This window comes from Cynocephalus volans, chromosome 5, assembly GCF_027409185.1.
Source record: "Cynocephalus volans isolate mCynVol1 chromosome 5, mCynVol1.pri, whole genome shotgun sequence".
Taxonomy (NCBI): domain Eukaryota; kingdom Metazoa; phylum Chordata; class Mammalia; order Dermoptera; family Cynocephalidae; genus Cynocephalus; species Cynocephalus volans.
This window is the reverse complement of record NC_084464.1, coordinates 48,734,321-48,747,000: the sequence shown is the minus strand read 5'-3', so window position 1 is coordinate 48,747,000 and position 12,680 is coordinate 48,734,321. Positions and strand designations below refer to the sequence as shown.

General features: G+C 48.6%; 1 protein-coding gene across 1 annotated transcript in view; it reads left to right on the top strand.

Annotated features, from left to right (window-relative positions):
• Positions 1-12,680, top strand: part of MDGA1 (MAM domain containing glycosylphosphatidylinositol anchor 1) — a 54,024-nt gene that overhangs the window by 18,289 nt on the left and 23,055 nt on the right. The window contains exon 2 of the mRNA XM_063097482.1: positions 10,435-10,574. Within this exon, the coding sequence (XP_062953552.1) occupies positions 10,435-10,574 (140 nt within the window). The remainder of the gene's footprint in view (positions 1-10,434; positions 10,575-12,680) is intronic.

Below are 12,680 nucleotides of genomic sequence, written 5' to 3'. Positions count from 1 at the left end.
AGTTTGGGTCACCATTTCTCCGCTTCTGGGCGTTTGGATAGGTGCCAATTTCTCTTTTCTTCCAAATAGCTCTGCCGTGAATATCCTTACATGAATTACTTTTTCTTTTAAAATTATTTCCTTGGGGCCTGTTCCCCAAAGTGAGATTGCCTAATAGGTCACAGGATAGGAACAGTTTTATGGTTCTCATTTCACACTGCCGGTCTGTGCTGCAGAAAGTCTGAGCTGGTGTTGCACACAGCCCAGCTACAATGGATTTTATCATTTTAATTTATTTTCACTGGTTTAATAGGTGTATTATGACCTGCTTTTTAACTTCCAATTTTCACTTCCTGAAGCCATTTTTGGGTCTTTCAGCACCTAATAATAATAAGATCTGATCTATGCAGAACTTTACAGTTTACATGGCACTTTCTTATATGTCGTCTCACTTAATAAGACTGTGAGTCTAATCTTATTGGCTTCCATTTTAAATTGGGTATATGGGGGTTTAGTCAAGTTCACTGCTGGAGTGGAGCCTCCAACCAGTTCTTGCAGGCTTGGTTGTGACTCCCACCCACTTATCACCATCCCATTCTTATCTGAGGGCTCAGGGTCCCCAGATCCCCATTTCAGCCCAAATTCAGTGTCTTAGCCCTGTTGTCTCTCCTTGGTCCCCACACCCAGGCCTATGCCAGAGCCCCAAGCTCAGCCCTGTGCTTCAGGGCTGGTCTCAGCTCCGTGGAGCTTGGAGGGAGCCTGTTCTATCCCCTCATCCCACTGGGCTTTTGGTTTAGGTTGGCCTTTGGGGGCTCCTTGCTTCAGCAAAGCCACTGCTCTCTCCCTTCCCTGGCCCAGGACTGGACCAGGCTCTGCGTTCTGGGTTGGAGACCTGGATATGCAGTGTGTCTTCCATCCCACCTAGGAGGTGCCCTGCCCCTAACGACTGAGCTCAGGCTCTTAGGGACAGGGTCACTCAGGGGGCTCCACATTGGAATAGGAGGACCTTCTCTGGGCAGACACACCTGAGGTATAAGTTTGGATTTATTCCACTGCCTTCTAACTCTACTTCTAGAGTGTCTACTAGGTGGCATGGGCAGTGCTCAGAGGTATCCCATTCTTACTGTGTTTAACACTTGTAGTAAGGAGTTCTTACACTTGTTTTATAGCCAGAAGAACTGAGGCTCTGCACTAGAGGGTTAAATGATTTGCCTCAAGTCACACAGCAATTACTGCAACAGCCTGGACGAGAGCCCCACACTCAGGACCATGTCTACTGTGGCCCTGCTCCTCCTGTGGGCTTGGTTCAATAGGTGATGAAGGGGAGCTTGGTCAGATCTAGACTCTGGGCCATTGTCATGGACCAGGGCCAAGTAAGCCATAGTGATGGAGTCCTCAGAACTGGTAGAACTTGGTAGAGCTGGGTGGCTGGGATGCAGGCAAGAAAATTTTACATGAGTAACCCTGTGTCCATATGCCCCACATGCCTGGGCCAGGCAAGCTCAGTTCCTGGGTTCCTAGGACCCACTCTCTGCCCGGATGTGTGGTAGCCTCTCTCTCCTGCCATCATCCTGGATATTCTCATGGGGAGATCTTTCCTTCCAGTGGTTACCACTGTCGGCCCACCCCGATCTTCTAATCTCTTGAGATTACAAAATCTTGGCATCCCTCCAAAGTCAACCTCCTCATTCAGTTTTACATTTTCCTCTTATAGCACTTTGGAATCGGTTCCCAAAAGGTCCTGGTTTATATTATCAAAAGGAAATGAAACTGAAATTTATTGAGTACCTACCAGGTACTAGTCATTGTGCTATGTGCCCAATCTGCATTATTTCATTTAATCCTCACAACAACCCAGAAGTTATTTCCGATAGAGCCTGAAATGTAGTATCATCCCATTTTGCAGATTAAAGAGGTTAAACAACTTGCCCAAGTTCACATGGTCATTAAGTAAGAGGTAGAGCCCTACCCCTGCCATTTATCTCACACTGTCCAGGCAGCACCCTCAGACTTGCATTTACAGCCTCTAGTCAGGCAGTGCCCAACTTGAGGCCTGGGCCTTTCTGCTCTCTCTGCGATAAGTGTCCTGCCTGCACTGGTTAGAGCTGCCCTATGTCCCCTCATCATGGAGAGTTTTGATCCTGGTGTCCTGGGGTCCACCAGACAGAAAGTCCTTCTATAGTTTCCTTCAGGGGACTTTTGAGTCCTCACTTAGAGGGCTGTCCAGACATCCCAGAGTTCCATAAGTGGGTATGCAGGTTAGACTTCCACTGACACACAGACCGTAAAGATTCCATATCATCTGGCACTTCACAATACCTGTGTGCCTTCAATGAGGCCAGGGTGTGGGTATAGTGGTGCTGGACATTCCCAGGGACTAGGGCACAGATGGAGGACTGGCCACCACTTTCAGCAGGGAGGATTGTCAAGAGTGCCAGCCTCTTCCAGAAGCTTCCGGCTCTGTAGTGACAGGCCTTGCAAACAGGAGCAGGCCCTGCAAATGGAACCAGGCCCTGCAACTGATCCTGAAAGTCGGGCTTGTTTTTATACTCAGTTGTGGTGACAGGGTGGCAGCCTGTATGCTGACCCTTTCAGCTCTGGCTGCTCACCTTATTCAGTGACAGTGCCCTTGAACCCAGAGATCAGAGACGCAAACACTCGGGTTGGGGAGAGATTTTTGCAGCCAAAAGGGAGGTCAGCTGAATACGGGTTTGGTTTTGATTAGCATAAAAGGCCTTGTGGTGGAGAGCAGACTTTAATATGGCTTGTGGCAGGGGGAGGGCAGAGGTTCTTCATTGAGGAGGGTTATGCCTCCTTTTGGCTCTGTGTCCTCGCACTGAGGACAGGAGTTTTCGTGTAATTGTTGCTCAGGAAATGTTACAGAACAAATCGGTGAATTAATAGCAAATTAAAAGGTGTGTGCCCTCTGAAGGGTCGGGAGAACAGGGAGCAATAGGGAGGCCGGAGAGGAAATGAACTTGGACCTAATGACCTGAGAGAGAATGACCAAAGGTGGATGGGCCAAGAGTCTGCTGGTGCTTCCCTTCAAGTTGACCTGCACTAGGGCAAGGCCAGAGGAGATGGTGTGGGCTGAGTGGAACTGTTTTGAACTGGTTTTCTGAGCACAGAACTGGAGCCTCTCGCAGACTCAAAGCTCCTAAGAAGTCACTTGGTCCGCCCCTGGCTGGCAGTAGACAGAGGACAGCCTTCAGCCAGCTCTGCAGACAGCTGGGACTGTGGGAAGGGCAGAGAGCACAGAAGGGCAGGGTTAATTTTCCAGCAAGGTCCATGCTCGATGGCCCACGGCCCACAGCAAGGCTCGGGGCACCATCCCTGGCAGAAGGATGCCCAGGCAGAGCTGGCTGGGCACCTGCCCAGGAAAGCCTCCTCCCAAGCCCCTGGCCACCATTCTCTGAGCAGCTAATTAAAAGAGAAAAGCCTGTTAATATTTCAGCACTGTTAACTCCACTAAATTATTGTGTCCATTTGCATTACATGCATAAAAGGATCAATAAACATGTGCATACCAGGAGCTGGGAGGGCTAGAGGCGTCACAGTGAGTGGGGGTTCTGAGGATGCGGCAAAGGACTGGCCCAACCAGCGACTTGGAGACTATGTCCTGAGCTTCTGAGCTCTGAGCCCTGTGTCCTCAGCCCTGTGCTGACACTTGGGAAGTGGAAACTCATGGGGGTTAGTATGAAAGTTGGGGAATCAGACTTCAGATCAGCAAGCATCGTTGGACAATTTACTTAACCTTGTTGAGTCTCAGCTTCCTCATCTGAAAAATGAGAACAATAATAGGCTTGTTATAAGCAATAAATAAGATAATAGATATAAAGCACTCAAAACAATGCTGGCACAGAGTAAATGCTCAATAAATGGTAGCTATTATGGTTGTTATATAATGGGGGTGGGGTGGGGAGATCTGAGACATACACAGGTCTCTGGTTCACAGCAATCCCTCCCTGCTCCTCTCTGCCTCTCAGAAGCCTGTTATGGGCATCATTCTTATCCCAACTCTTCTAGACTATATTAGCTCCCATACCTCCAGCACCAAGTTTAGCACCTCACACTGATAAGGGTTTGTTGAATGACTGTCTGATGAAAGTCAGGACCAGAACACAGATCCCAGTTGTGTACTGCCTGGTCCAGAACACTCAGAGATGCTTCTGGGAGGTGGTTAGTGTGGTGGCAGCCACCCTGCCATCTGCAGCAGATAGAAGCAACTCCAGACAGGGAATTCTGCAGCTCCCCTTCCCCTGCTCCTTTTGTCTCCTTGCCCCTCTTTGGAAGTCTCCTACCCTGCTCTTTGGAAGTTTCCTGGCCTCCAGACATACTTCCCCTGAAAGAGTCAGGAGCAGGAAGCAGGGCAACAGCCACTGCTTGGCCAAGCCACTCTCAGCCTTTTTCAATGCAGGGTAGGGAGGAAACCTGAAGGAAAGCTGAAGGGGCCTTTAATCAAGGTTCTCCATGTACTTTTCCTGTCTGCCTGTCCTGTTTGGTTCTGCATCCTAGTGTTGTATCTATGTGCATTTCAGCCATACCCCTGGCTAGCAGCTGGGGCATAAATTCTCTTAGGAGGGATGGAAGTCTTTGATGAAATGCCCTTCCTAAGTTCCAGTAAGAATTCTCCTTGGAACCCCAGTGGACAGTTAGACCTGAGTCTCTGAAGGTTGGTGGCTTCCTCACTGGGCCTGCTGCACACTGGCAGCCTCCATCCCCACCTACAAATATGGAGGGTGCATTTTTGGGGGAGGAAAGACGTGAGCTGATAGGCCGGAAGCATTCTGCCTCAGCTGTTCTCATCACAATGCTGCCCCAGGGTGACATTTCTCCTGCCACTTGGCTCTTTCCTCAACTGAGGGGCTGGGAAAGGGGCGTGTTACACAGCCCCACAGCTGTTAGTTTTGTACTAAGCTTTAGAATCAGCATTTCTCCACATGTTTTACAGAACACTGCTGTCTCTCAAGATGTCAAGAGGTATTCTGTGAAGAAAGGGTTTTATGGTCAAATAAATTTGGAAAGCACTAGATTTAACCAAGTTACATGGATGTGTTTACTGCAGGACTTTTCAGAGACTTTAATAATATACTCTGTGCTGAATCTCTCTCAGAGGCAGACAGAACATGCAGCATCCTTATTTAGTAGTGAAAATCTTCTGTGATGAACTGTCAATGAACACTCTGTGGCACACAGGTTGGGAGAAGCTATTTTCCTTTTTCCGTGGGGTTTTGTTGATAGAACTCAGGAGAGTGAAATAGGAAACATCTTATAGACCAGAGGCAAGGAAACACACTTGGTTCCAAAATCCTGTTCAATTTTCTATCCACCAATGTGGTGTCAAGCAGAGATAATCAAATACAACTGTGCCTCCGAAATTCCTGGGGAGCTTGTTCCAAAAACCAACTCTGAGGCCCCACCCCTGAGGAGTCAGATCTGGTGGTGCCTCATGAGACCGGGAATCTGCATTTTTACAAGCTCCCCTGGGGATATAAGCGGGGTATGAGTGGTCCATGGAAGACTGCGACAGTAAATGGAGTCCCAAGCTAGCAGGCAGAAGGCCTGGATCTGAGTCCCAGCTCTGCTTCTGTCTCAGTGAATGACTTGCACAGGGTGTCTCCTTCTCCAGGCCTCAGTGGCCTTCTCTGCTAAGGGGGCAAGATACAACTTGTCCTTTCAGCCTCTCAAAACTGAGGCGAGGAGCTTGGAAATATACAGTAGGCTCCAGGAACGTGGCATCATATGTGGCAGGGAAGGCAGGGTCCTTTCATGCAAAGGCCCAGCAGGGTCCAGGGGAGGCACGTTCCTGAGAAGACTGCAGGATCATTTATAGAATAATGATGCTGGCTGACATTTTTAGATTTTTCATTGCATGTTAGGCACTGTTTTATACACTTTTTTTGAATTTTCTTATTTGCAAAGGGTACTTCAAAAAGTTCATGGAAAAATAGAATGAAAAGATAATATGAACCTTTACATGAACTTTTGAAGACCCCTTCATTTTCCTCACAACAACCCCATTTTACAAGTGAGAAAACTAAGGCTTAAGTAACTTGCTGAAAGCCACACGGCTCATTGTGCTAGTGCTGTAAGAGGGGGGACACTGGGAAAAAGACTCCATCCCTGCCCCTATTTTCCAACTCCTCTGAAGCCCTGCCCAGCCTTCAGCATGAATTTTGAGCATATTCATGAAACATCCCTACCACTTCAATGTTTGCTTTGAGCATCTCTACCCCTGCGATATAAGGGGGCCACAGTGGGCAGTCTCCTGTCCCCATCTCTTGCTCCTATTTAATCCTCTCAGGAGCTGTCATTTATCAAGAAAGTACATACTATTTGGCCAGATGTTTTACGTATATTACATCGACCCCTCCCATTGCCCCTGGGAGAAGTCATCTTTGTTTTCATTTTACAAATGAAGTGGCTGAGGCTCAGAGAGGTAACTTGCCCAATATCACCCAGCTAGTGGGTAGCAGAGCCAAGAGTTAGTCCCAGATTGTCTGATTCCATAGCCCGGCTCTTTCCATCTCTGTAAAGCACGCCTCTCCTCTCCCCACTGTTCCTTATCACATCTCTCTGTTTTAGAGTCGTCATAGCTCTTTCCACACTCTGAAACCATCCTGTTCATTACTGTTTCCTTGTTTGTGATCCATCTCCCCACAGCGCTCTTTGAGAGCTGGTCCTTATTTGCTTGTCATGACAGTATCTCCAGCACCCAGCACAGTGCCGGCCCAGAAGCATTTGTTGTTTGACAGACTGAATGAAGGGATTATGTCATGGTGCATCTTGACACAGGCCCTGGCCTGGCTGCCTTTCGAATCAGAAGAGGCTGCTGCTGGCAGTGCCTTCTTGGGGTGTGTGGAGCTGGAAGCTGAGGTTAAGTGGGGCAGGGCCCCTTTGGGGTCAGGGTCAGAAACAGAGGTCCAGCCATTCCAGGGGTGAGCAGAGTCAAGAAGAGGCTGACTCATGTTACAGAAACTCAGTGGGGGCTGATGGAAAAATGGAATGCCAAGGCCAATGGGGTCTAAGTACTTTGTTACTAGTAAGCACTGGTTCCAGAAGTAAAATCTACACCTGGAACCAAGTCAGCCATGGAAAGTGGTTCATCAAGTAGGAGTCAGAATAAACTGAGTTGGATCATTAGTGGATTATCCTGGGTAATCTCAACAGTTTATGTCATCAAAGGGAGATGGCTGCTCTTTTTTGTTTTTAACTGAGGTGTAACTTAGGTCCAGTGAACTCTTAAGTAAATACTTTGATGTATTTTTAATGTGTATCTATCCACCCATGTAACCACCAATCAGATCAAGACATATGACATTTCCACCCCACCAGATGGGACCCCACCTTATCCTCAGAAATTTCTCTTGTGCCCTTCCCAGTAAATAATCCCCTACCTCACCCACAGGCAATCACTGTTAGGCATCTGTTACCATAAGATTAGTTTTTCCAGTTTTGAATTTTGAATAAATGAAACCATACTCGATGTACTCTTTTGTGTCTGGGTTCTTTCACTCCATTTGTGCCTGTGAGATCCAACAGCGTCATGTCTATTGTAGCTCATTTTTTTCACTTATGTGTAATATTCCATTGTATGAAGATACCAGAGTTAATTTTCTCATACTATTCTAGATGGACATATGGGTTGTTTCTTGTTTTTAGCTATTATGCATAAAGCTGCTGTGAGTATTCTTGCATTCTTGTTTGGTTGTCATAAGTGCTCATTCTATTGGGTACATAACTGGGAGTGGAATTGCTGCATCATGGAGTATACACTTGTTTAGCTTTAGTAGGTCCTGCCAAAATTTCTTCCAAAGTGGTTCTACCATTTGAGTTGGGTAGTCTTAATAGTTAATGTCATCAGAGGGATAATCTTAATGAGGTGTCATCATACCCACTCACAGTCCATCTCCGGTGGGGAAACACAATTGTTAGGTCACCAGAGGCCCTGTGTCTGCTGGCCAGGCCCCATCTTTCCTGACCTGTGCAGGCTATGCCCTGAGGAAGTCTAGCTCTTCAGCTCTTTTTCAGTATTCCTTATCAGTCACCAAAGCTTCTGTCATTACAACACTGCCTTGCTACAGGCAAGCCACAGTGTCCAAGATTACAGCTTATCTTCCACTGGAGCCTGTTAAATCGATGTCTTCCTTGTTGAGAGGCACCCGAGGCCTCTTGCAGACATCTGTGCAGCATCCTGGTCTTATCACCAACTGGCATGAACATCATCTCTTGGTGGGTTTTTTGTTGACAAGATTTTCTGGGGACCTTGGCCACAGATGGCTCTCTTCTATGTATGGTGATGTTTATGCATTTTCATTGCAGGGGGTGACAGTTTCGATCCCAGTCCCCAGATTCTAGGGTGCATAGGGACTATGTGATGATTATAAAATTCATAGAAGTACAAGTTTGAAAAAGACCTCACAGGTCATCCAATCCACTTCCCTGTTATGGGTGGGGAAACTGAGATCCAGAGAGATGAATTGACTTGCCCAAGTTCATGCAGCTTGTTTCCTGACAACCAGTCCAGGTTTACTGCTTCATTGCAGCCAGGCAGGCAGCATGGGGACACAGGCAGGATGGTGATGCCGACACTGACTCTGGTAGGGACTCTGCCCACTGTTTGCAGAACCTCTGCTGTTTACAGAGACCCTCATGGTTAAACATGGCCTGTGTCATTCCCCATTTCTGCCCCACAAGTTTCTTGATCTGCTGCTGGGCTGCCTCTGTGGACTCTACCTCTGTGATTAGCTCATGTCTGTCCCATCAGTGTTGATGGAAAGTCCTACTAGTGGCATCTGTAGAACACGTTACAATTCTACTAAGCACTTTTCATTTATCCTGTGTTATCACATCCACTGTTGTGAGTTCTTGGAGTTGGTAGCATTCTCTCCATTTCAGAGTTGAGAAAACTGAGGACCAAAGATCACTAGTGGGTACCCTGGGTAATGTATGTGAGACCTGGCCCTGTTGACCAGCACAGAGCCTCCCTATTCTTCAGCACTGGTTCAAAAGCTGCCTTTTCCATGCAGCCTTCTGCGGTTCTTCCTCCACGGGTGGTGATGTCTTTCTCCATTGACCTCCTAGGGCCTTCTACATCTCTCTCATGGTGCTTAGCAACTTCACCAGGGGATATCCTTGTAAATTCATTCATTCAGCATTCACTGAGCACCTGCTCTGTTTGAGGCCTTGTGCTGGGGATACCAAGAGGAAACTCATGGTCTGGTAGGCAGAAAGACAAGAGCCCTGAATTTGACAGACACACAGCTCTGGTGCTTTGTCGTGGCCCCGGGGGAGTGATGCACACTGACTGGATACAGAAAGAGGGAGGGTGCCTGTCAGTCATGGGATGCTTCCTGGAAGAACTAGCATTTTATGTACAGGTTTTATCTTACCTCTGTGGGCAGGGACTCTGTTGCAGCCCCTTGCATCCCTCATGCCTGTATCACCTCTCCCACCTCCACTCACTCCACTCTCAGCTCTGAGCAGACAGATGTGAAGCCAGGGACCTTTCTCTGCTTCCCAGAGCCCAAGCATTGGTGGGCTAGGGGCTGGTTTGCCTTCAGGACAATGGAGCTAGACACTGAGACCTTGGCAAGTTCACTCATTTTCCAGCTGGGCCCCTCCAGCCATATCCTAGCTTTGGTCCCCAGCCTTCAGCACTGCGAGAGAGGTCAGGGAGAAGCCACAGTCTTCTGAGAGTTCCCAGGCCCCCTGTGAGAACTTCTGTCCCTTGGAGAAGAAGCTGGTCCCAGGCTCAGGGAGCAATGAGAAGAAATGGGCAGTTACAGTTTAGGCAAGCAATTTGCTGAGAAAATGTTCTCAGGAGAAACTGAGGGAATGACGGAAGCAGCCAAGCAAAGATGTGGTTCAGGAAGTCTGGCTTGAGCCTGTCCTCAGAGGGAGCCCTGGAGCATAAGCAGCACCACCTCCGCCCCACCTTGAGAGTGTATGTCGGGGAAGGGAGTAACCTCTTACTCCTGCCTGCCTTTTCATTTGAAAACACCTGGGCATTTCTGGCCAAGGCAGCTCTGTTGGCTACGGGCAATTCCCTGGGGAGAGTGAGCACTGTGAGCTGCTAGCAGCTTGGGGTTGTGTGCAGCTGCCGTACTGGGGAGCTGGGAGAGCACCAGCAGCATTCACCACCAGGGGCTGCTAAGACAGTGAAGTTTATTGAGTGAATACCAGTCTGTACAGATTGCAATGCCCCCTCACATACATCAGCTCATTGAAGAGAAGTCTCCTGCAAGGGGCAGGAGAACTGTCACTTTCCCAAGTCCCTCCTGGCCTTTCTGGTTCTTGCTTGGGGGTCCTGGGGAATTCTTTCCTGAGCTCAATGCCTTCAGGCCTCTGGGGAGGTCTGGGCTGACCCCTCCCCCTGACACCCTTCTAAGGGAGCCTCGGATGCCTCTGGCCTTGGTGCCTCTTGTCTCAACCTCCTCAATCCTCTCTCGCCAGCTCCAGCCCAGGCCCAGATCGTGCACGCGGGCCAGGCATGTGTGGTGAAAGAGGACAACATCAGTGAGCGTGTCTACACCATCCGGGAGGGGGACACCCTTGTGCTGCAGTGCCTTGTCACCGGGCACCCTCGACCCCAGGTAAGCCCCCAGCCCAGCCTTTCTCAGGCCCATCCTGCCCTCACCCCTGACCTGGGATCAGAGCATGGGAGGACGCAGTAGGAGCCGGGGATCAGAGACGAACAGCGGTGAGTAAACAGAAGACAGGAGACTGGGGCTGGGGAAATAGCAGGAAAATTAACTCTGTGGGGAAGGACTGGAGGCTGTGGGCTTATTCACATGGAAACACTGATGGCTGAGGGGAAAAACTGAATGTCAGTTGTTCATTTCCACTTCATTCCATGTATCTGTTGAGCAAACACATTCTTAGATGTACCTTTGGCCGATGTTTGGGGACACACATGCGCCAAGCAGCATGTTAGGTGCTTTCTCCAGTGTTTGCTCTTTGAATCCTCACAGGATTGCTGTGAGGAAGGCATTAGTGCCCCCATTTTGCGGCTGAAGAAATGGAGGTTCAGGGAGGTTGGGTAAACTCCCAAGGTCGCACAGCTCTAGTGAGAGTGGAAGCAGAATTTGAACCCAGAACCAGTGTTCTCTGTAGGTTAGTACGTCTTTGGGTTGAAGGCTCCAGGAGTTACAAGCAACATAGAAAACAATCTCTACTTCAGGATGCTTCCAGTAAGCAAGCTCCACACTCTTGAGGTTCCACGACCCAAAGCAATGAGAAAGGGACAGAAAACAAGTATTCGGAAAGGCCAGATGAATTTTGTCACAGACCAAGCATGTGGTTCAGGCAGGAAGTGATGGCCAGTTATCACTGAGAGGTGATGGGAGGAGGCAGGGAGGAGACGGGCTGGAAAGATGGGAGGAATTTTCTAGTGAGCTGCTGTGACCTTTAACAGCAGCAGAAAAGGTAGCAACTGGGTCCTAGGAAGGACAGTAAAATACAAAATCCTTTTTTCTGGATAATATTGGGAACAGGGATGGCTTTAGTAGATTTGGCCTTGATACCAGAAGATGGACAAGGAAACCCCTAAAGACTCTTTCACTCTGAAATTATTATCACTGCTTGCTCCCTCTCAAAGGTTTGGTTGGAAGTGAACACAGTACTTCTGGAGTTAAGTCTGTTTCTGTCAGGTGTGACTATTAAAGTGGGGATGGTTGTCCCTACAAGCCAGTGAGGCAGCTGGGCCACCTCTCCCTAAGGCTGCACTGGCCATCTGTGTGTGTCCCCTTGTACGTCCCATGTATGAGTCATTCGTGGCTGTGGCTATGTGGACGTGCACCTGCTTTTCTATTTCCATCACTGGTATCGTTGTTTGTCCTACCACCCAGGCTCAAACCCTTGGACTCACATTTAACTCTGCCCCATCTCATTCCCCACATCTATCCAGACTCTTAGCTACCTCCCCCATTTTCTTTATGCCTCTTGCATGGGTCTTCTCCTCTCTATTCCTCGTTACTCATCTAGGTCAGATCTTCAGTCCTGTCCCTTGGTAGACTCTAAACTGACCTCCCAGTCTCCCACCTCTCCCCCTCCGATCCATTCCTGCACTCTGCTACCAGAACAATCACATGCAAACCTACGACATCATATCACTCCCCTGCTCAGAAACTATCAGTGCCTCCCCATTACTCTCCAGCTTCTAGGGATGGAACTGCAGACCTTCCACAGTCCAGCCCCCACCTGCCTCTCTTGTCTGATCTCCACCCAACACCCTGTGCTCCAATCGGACTTGCCTCCCCAGCATTACCCAAGTACACCCTGTTCATTTCTGCTTTAGCCACTCTGCTTACCTCTCCTGAAATGCTCTCTAGCTTCTTTTTTGCTCATTTCATCACAACAAATATTTATTGAGCAACTTCTATGTGCCAAGCAGCGATGGGTCCTGAGGATGCAGCTATATAGTTCCTGCTCTCATGGAGCATCCAGTCTAACAAGGGAGCAAGGGAAGTATCATCTCATGGCTCACTGTGTGGTCAAGTCGGGGGGCTGAGTGGACATGGAATTCCTTACTCCAAACAAGAAGCAAGAGAGGGGGATGTCTGGGGGCCAGAAATGCAGAATTTATAATGATGACAGTGAGCAGAAGTTGAAGAACCTGGTCCATGGAGATACTGAGACTCCATACACACCTTAGGGATAGTCATATTAATACACATAGGGGGATATGAGTTGATGCTACA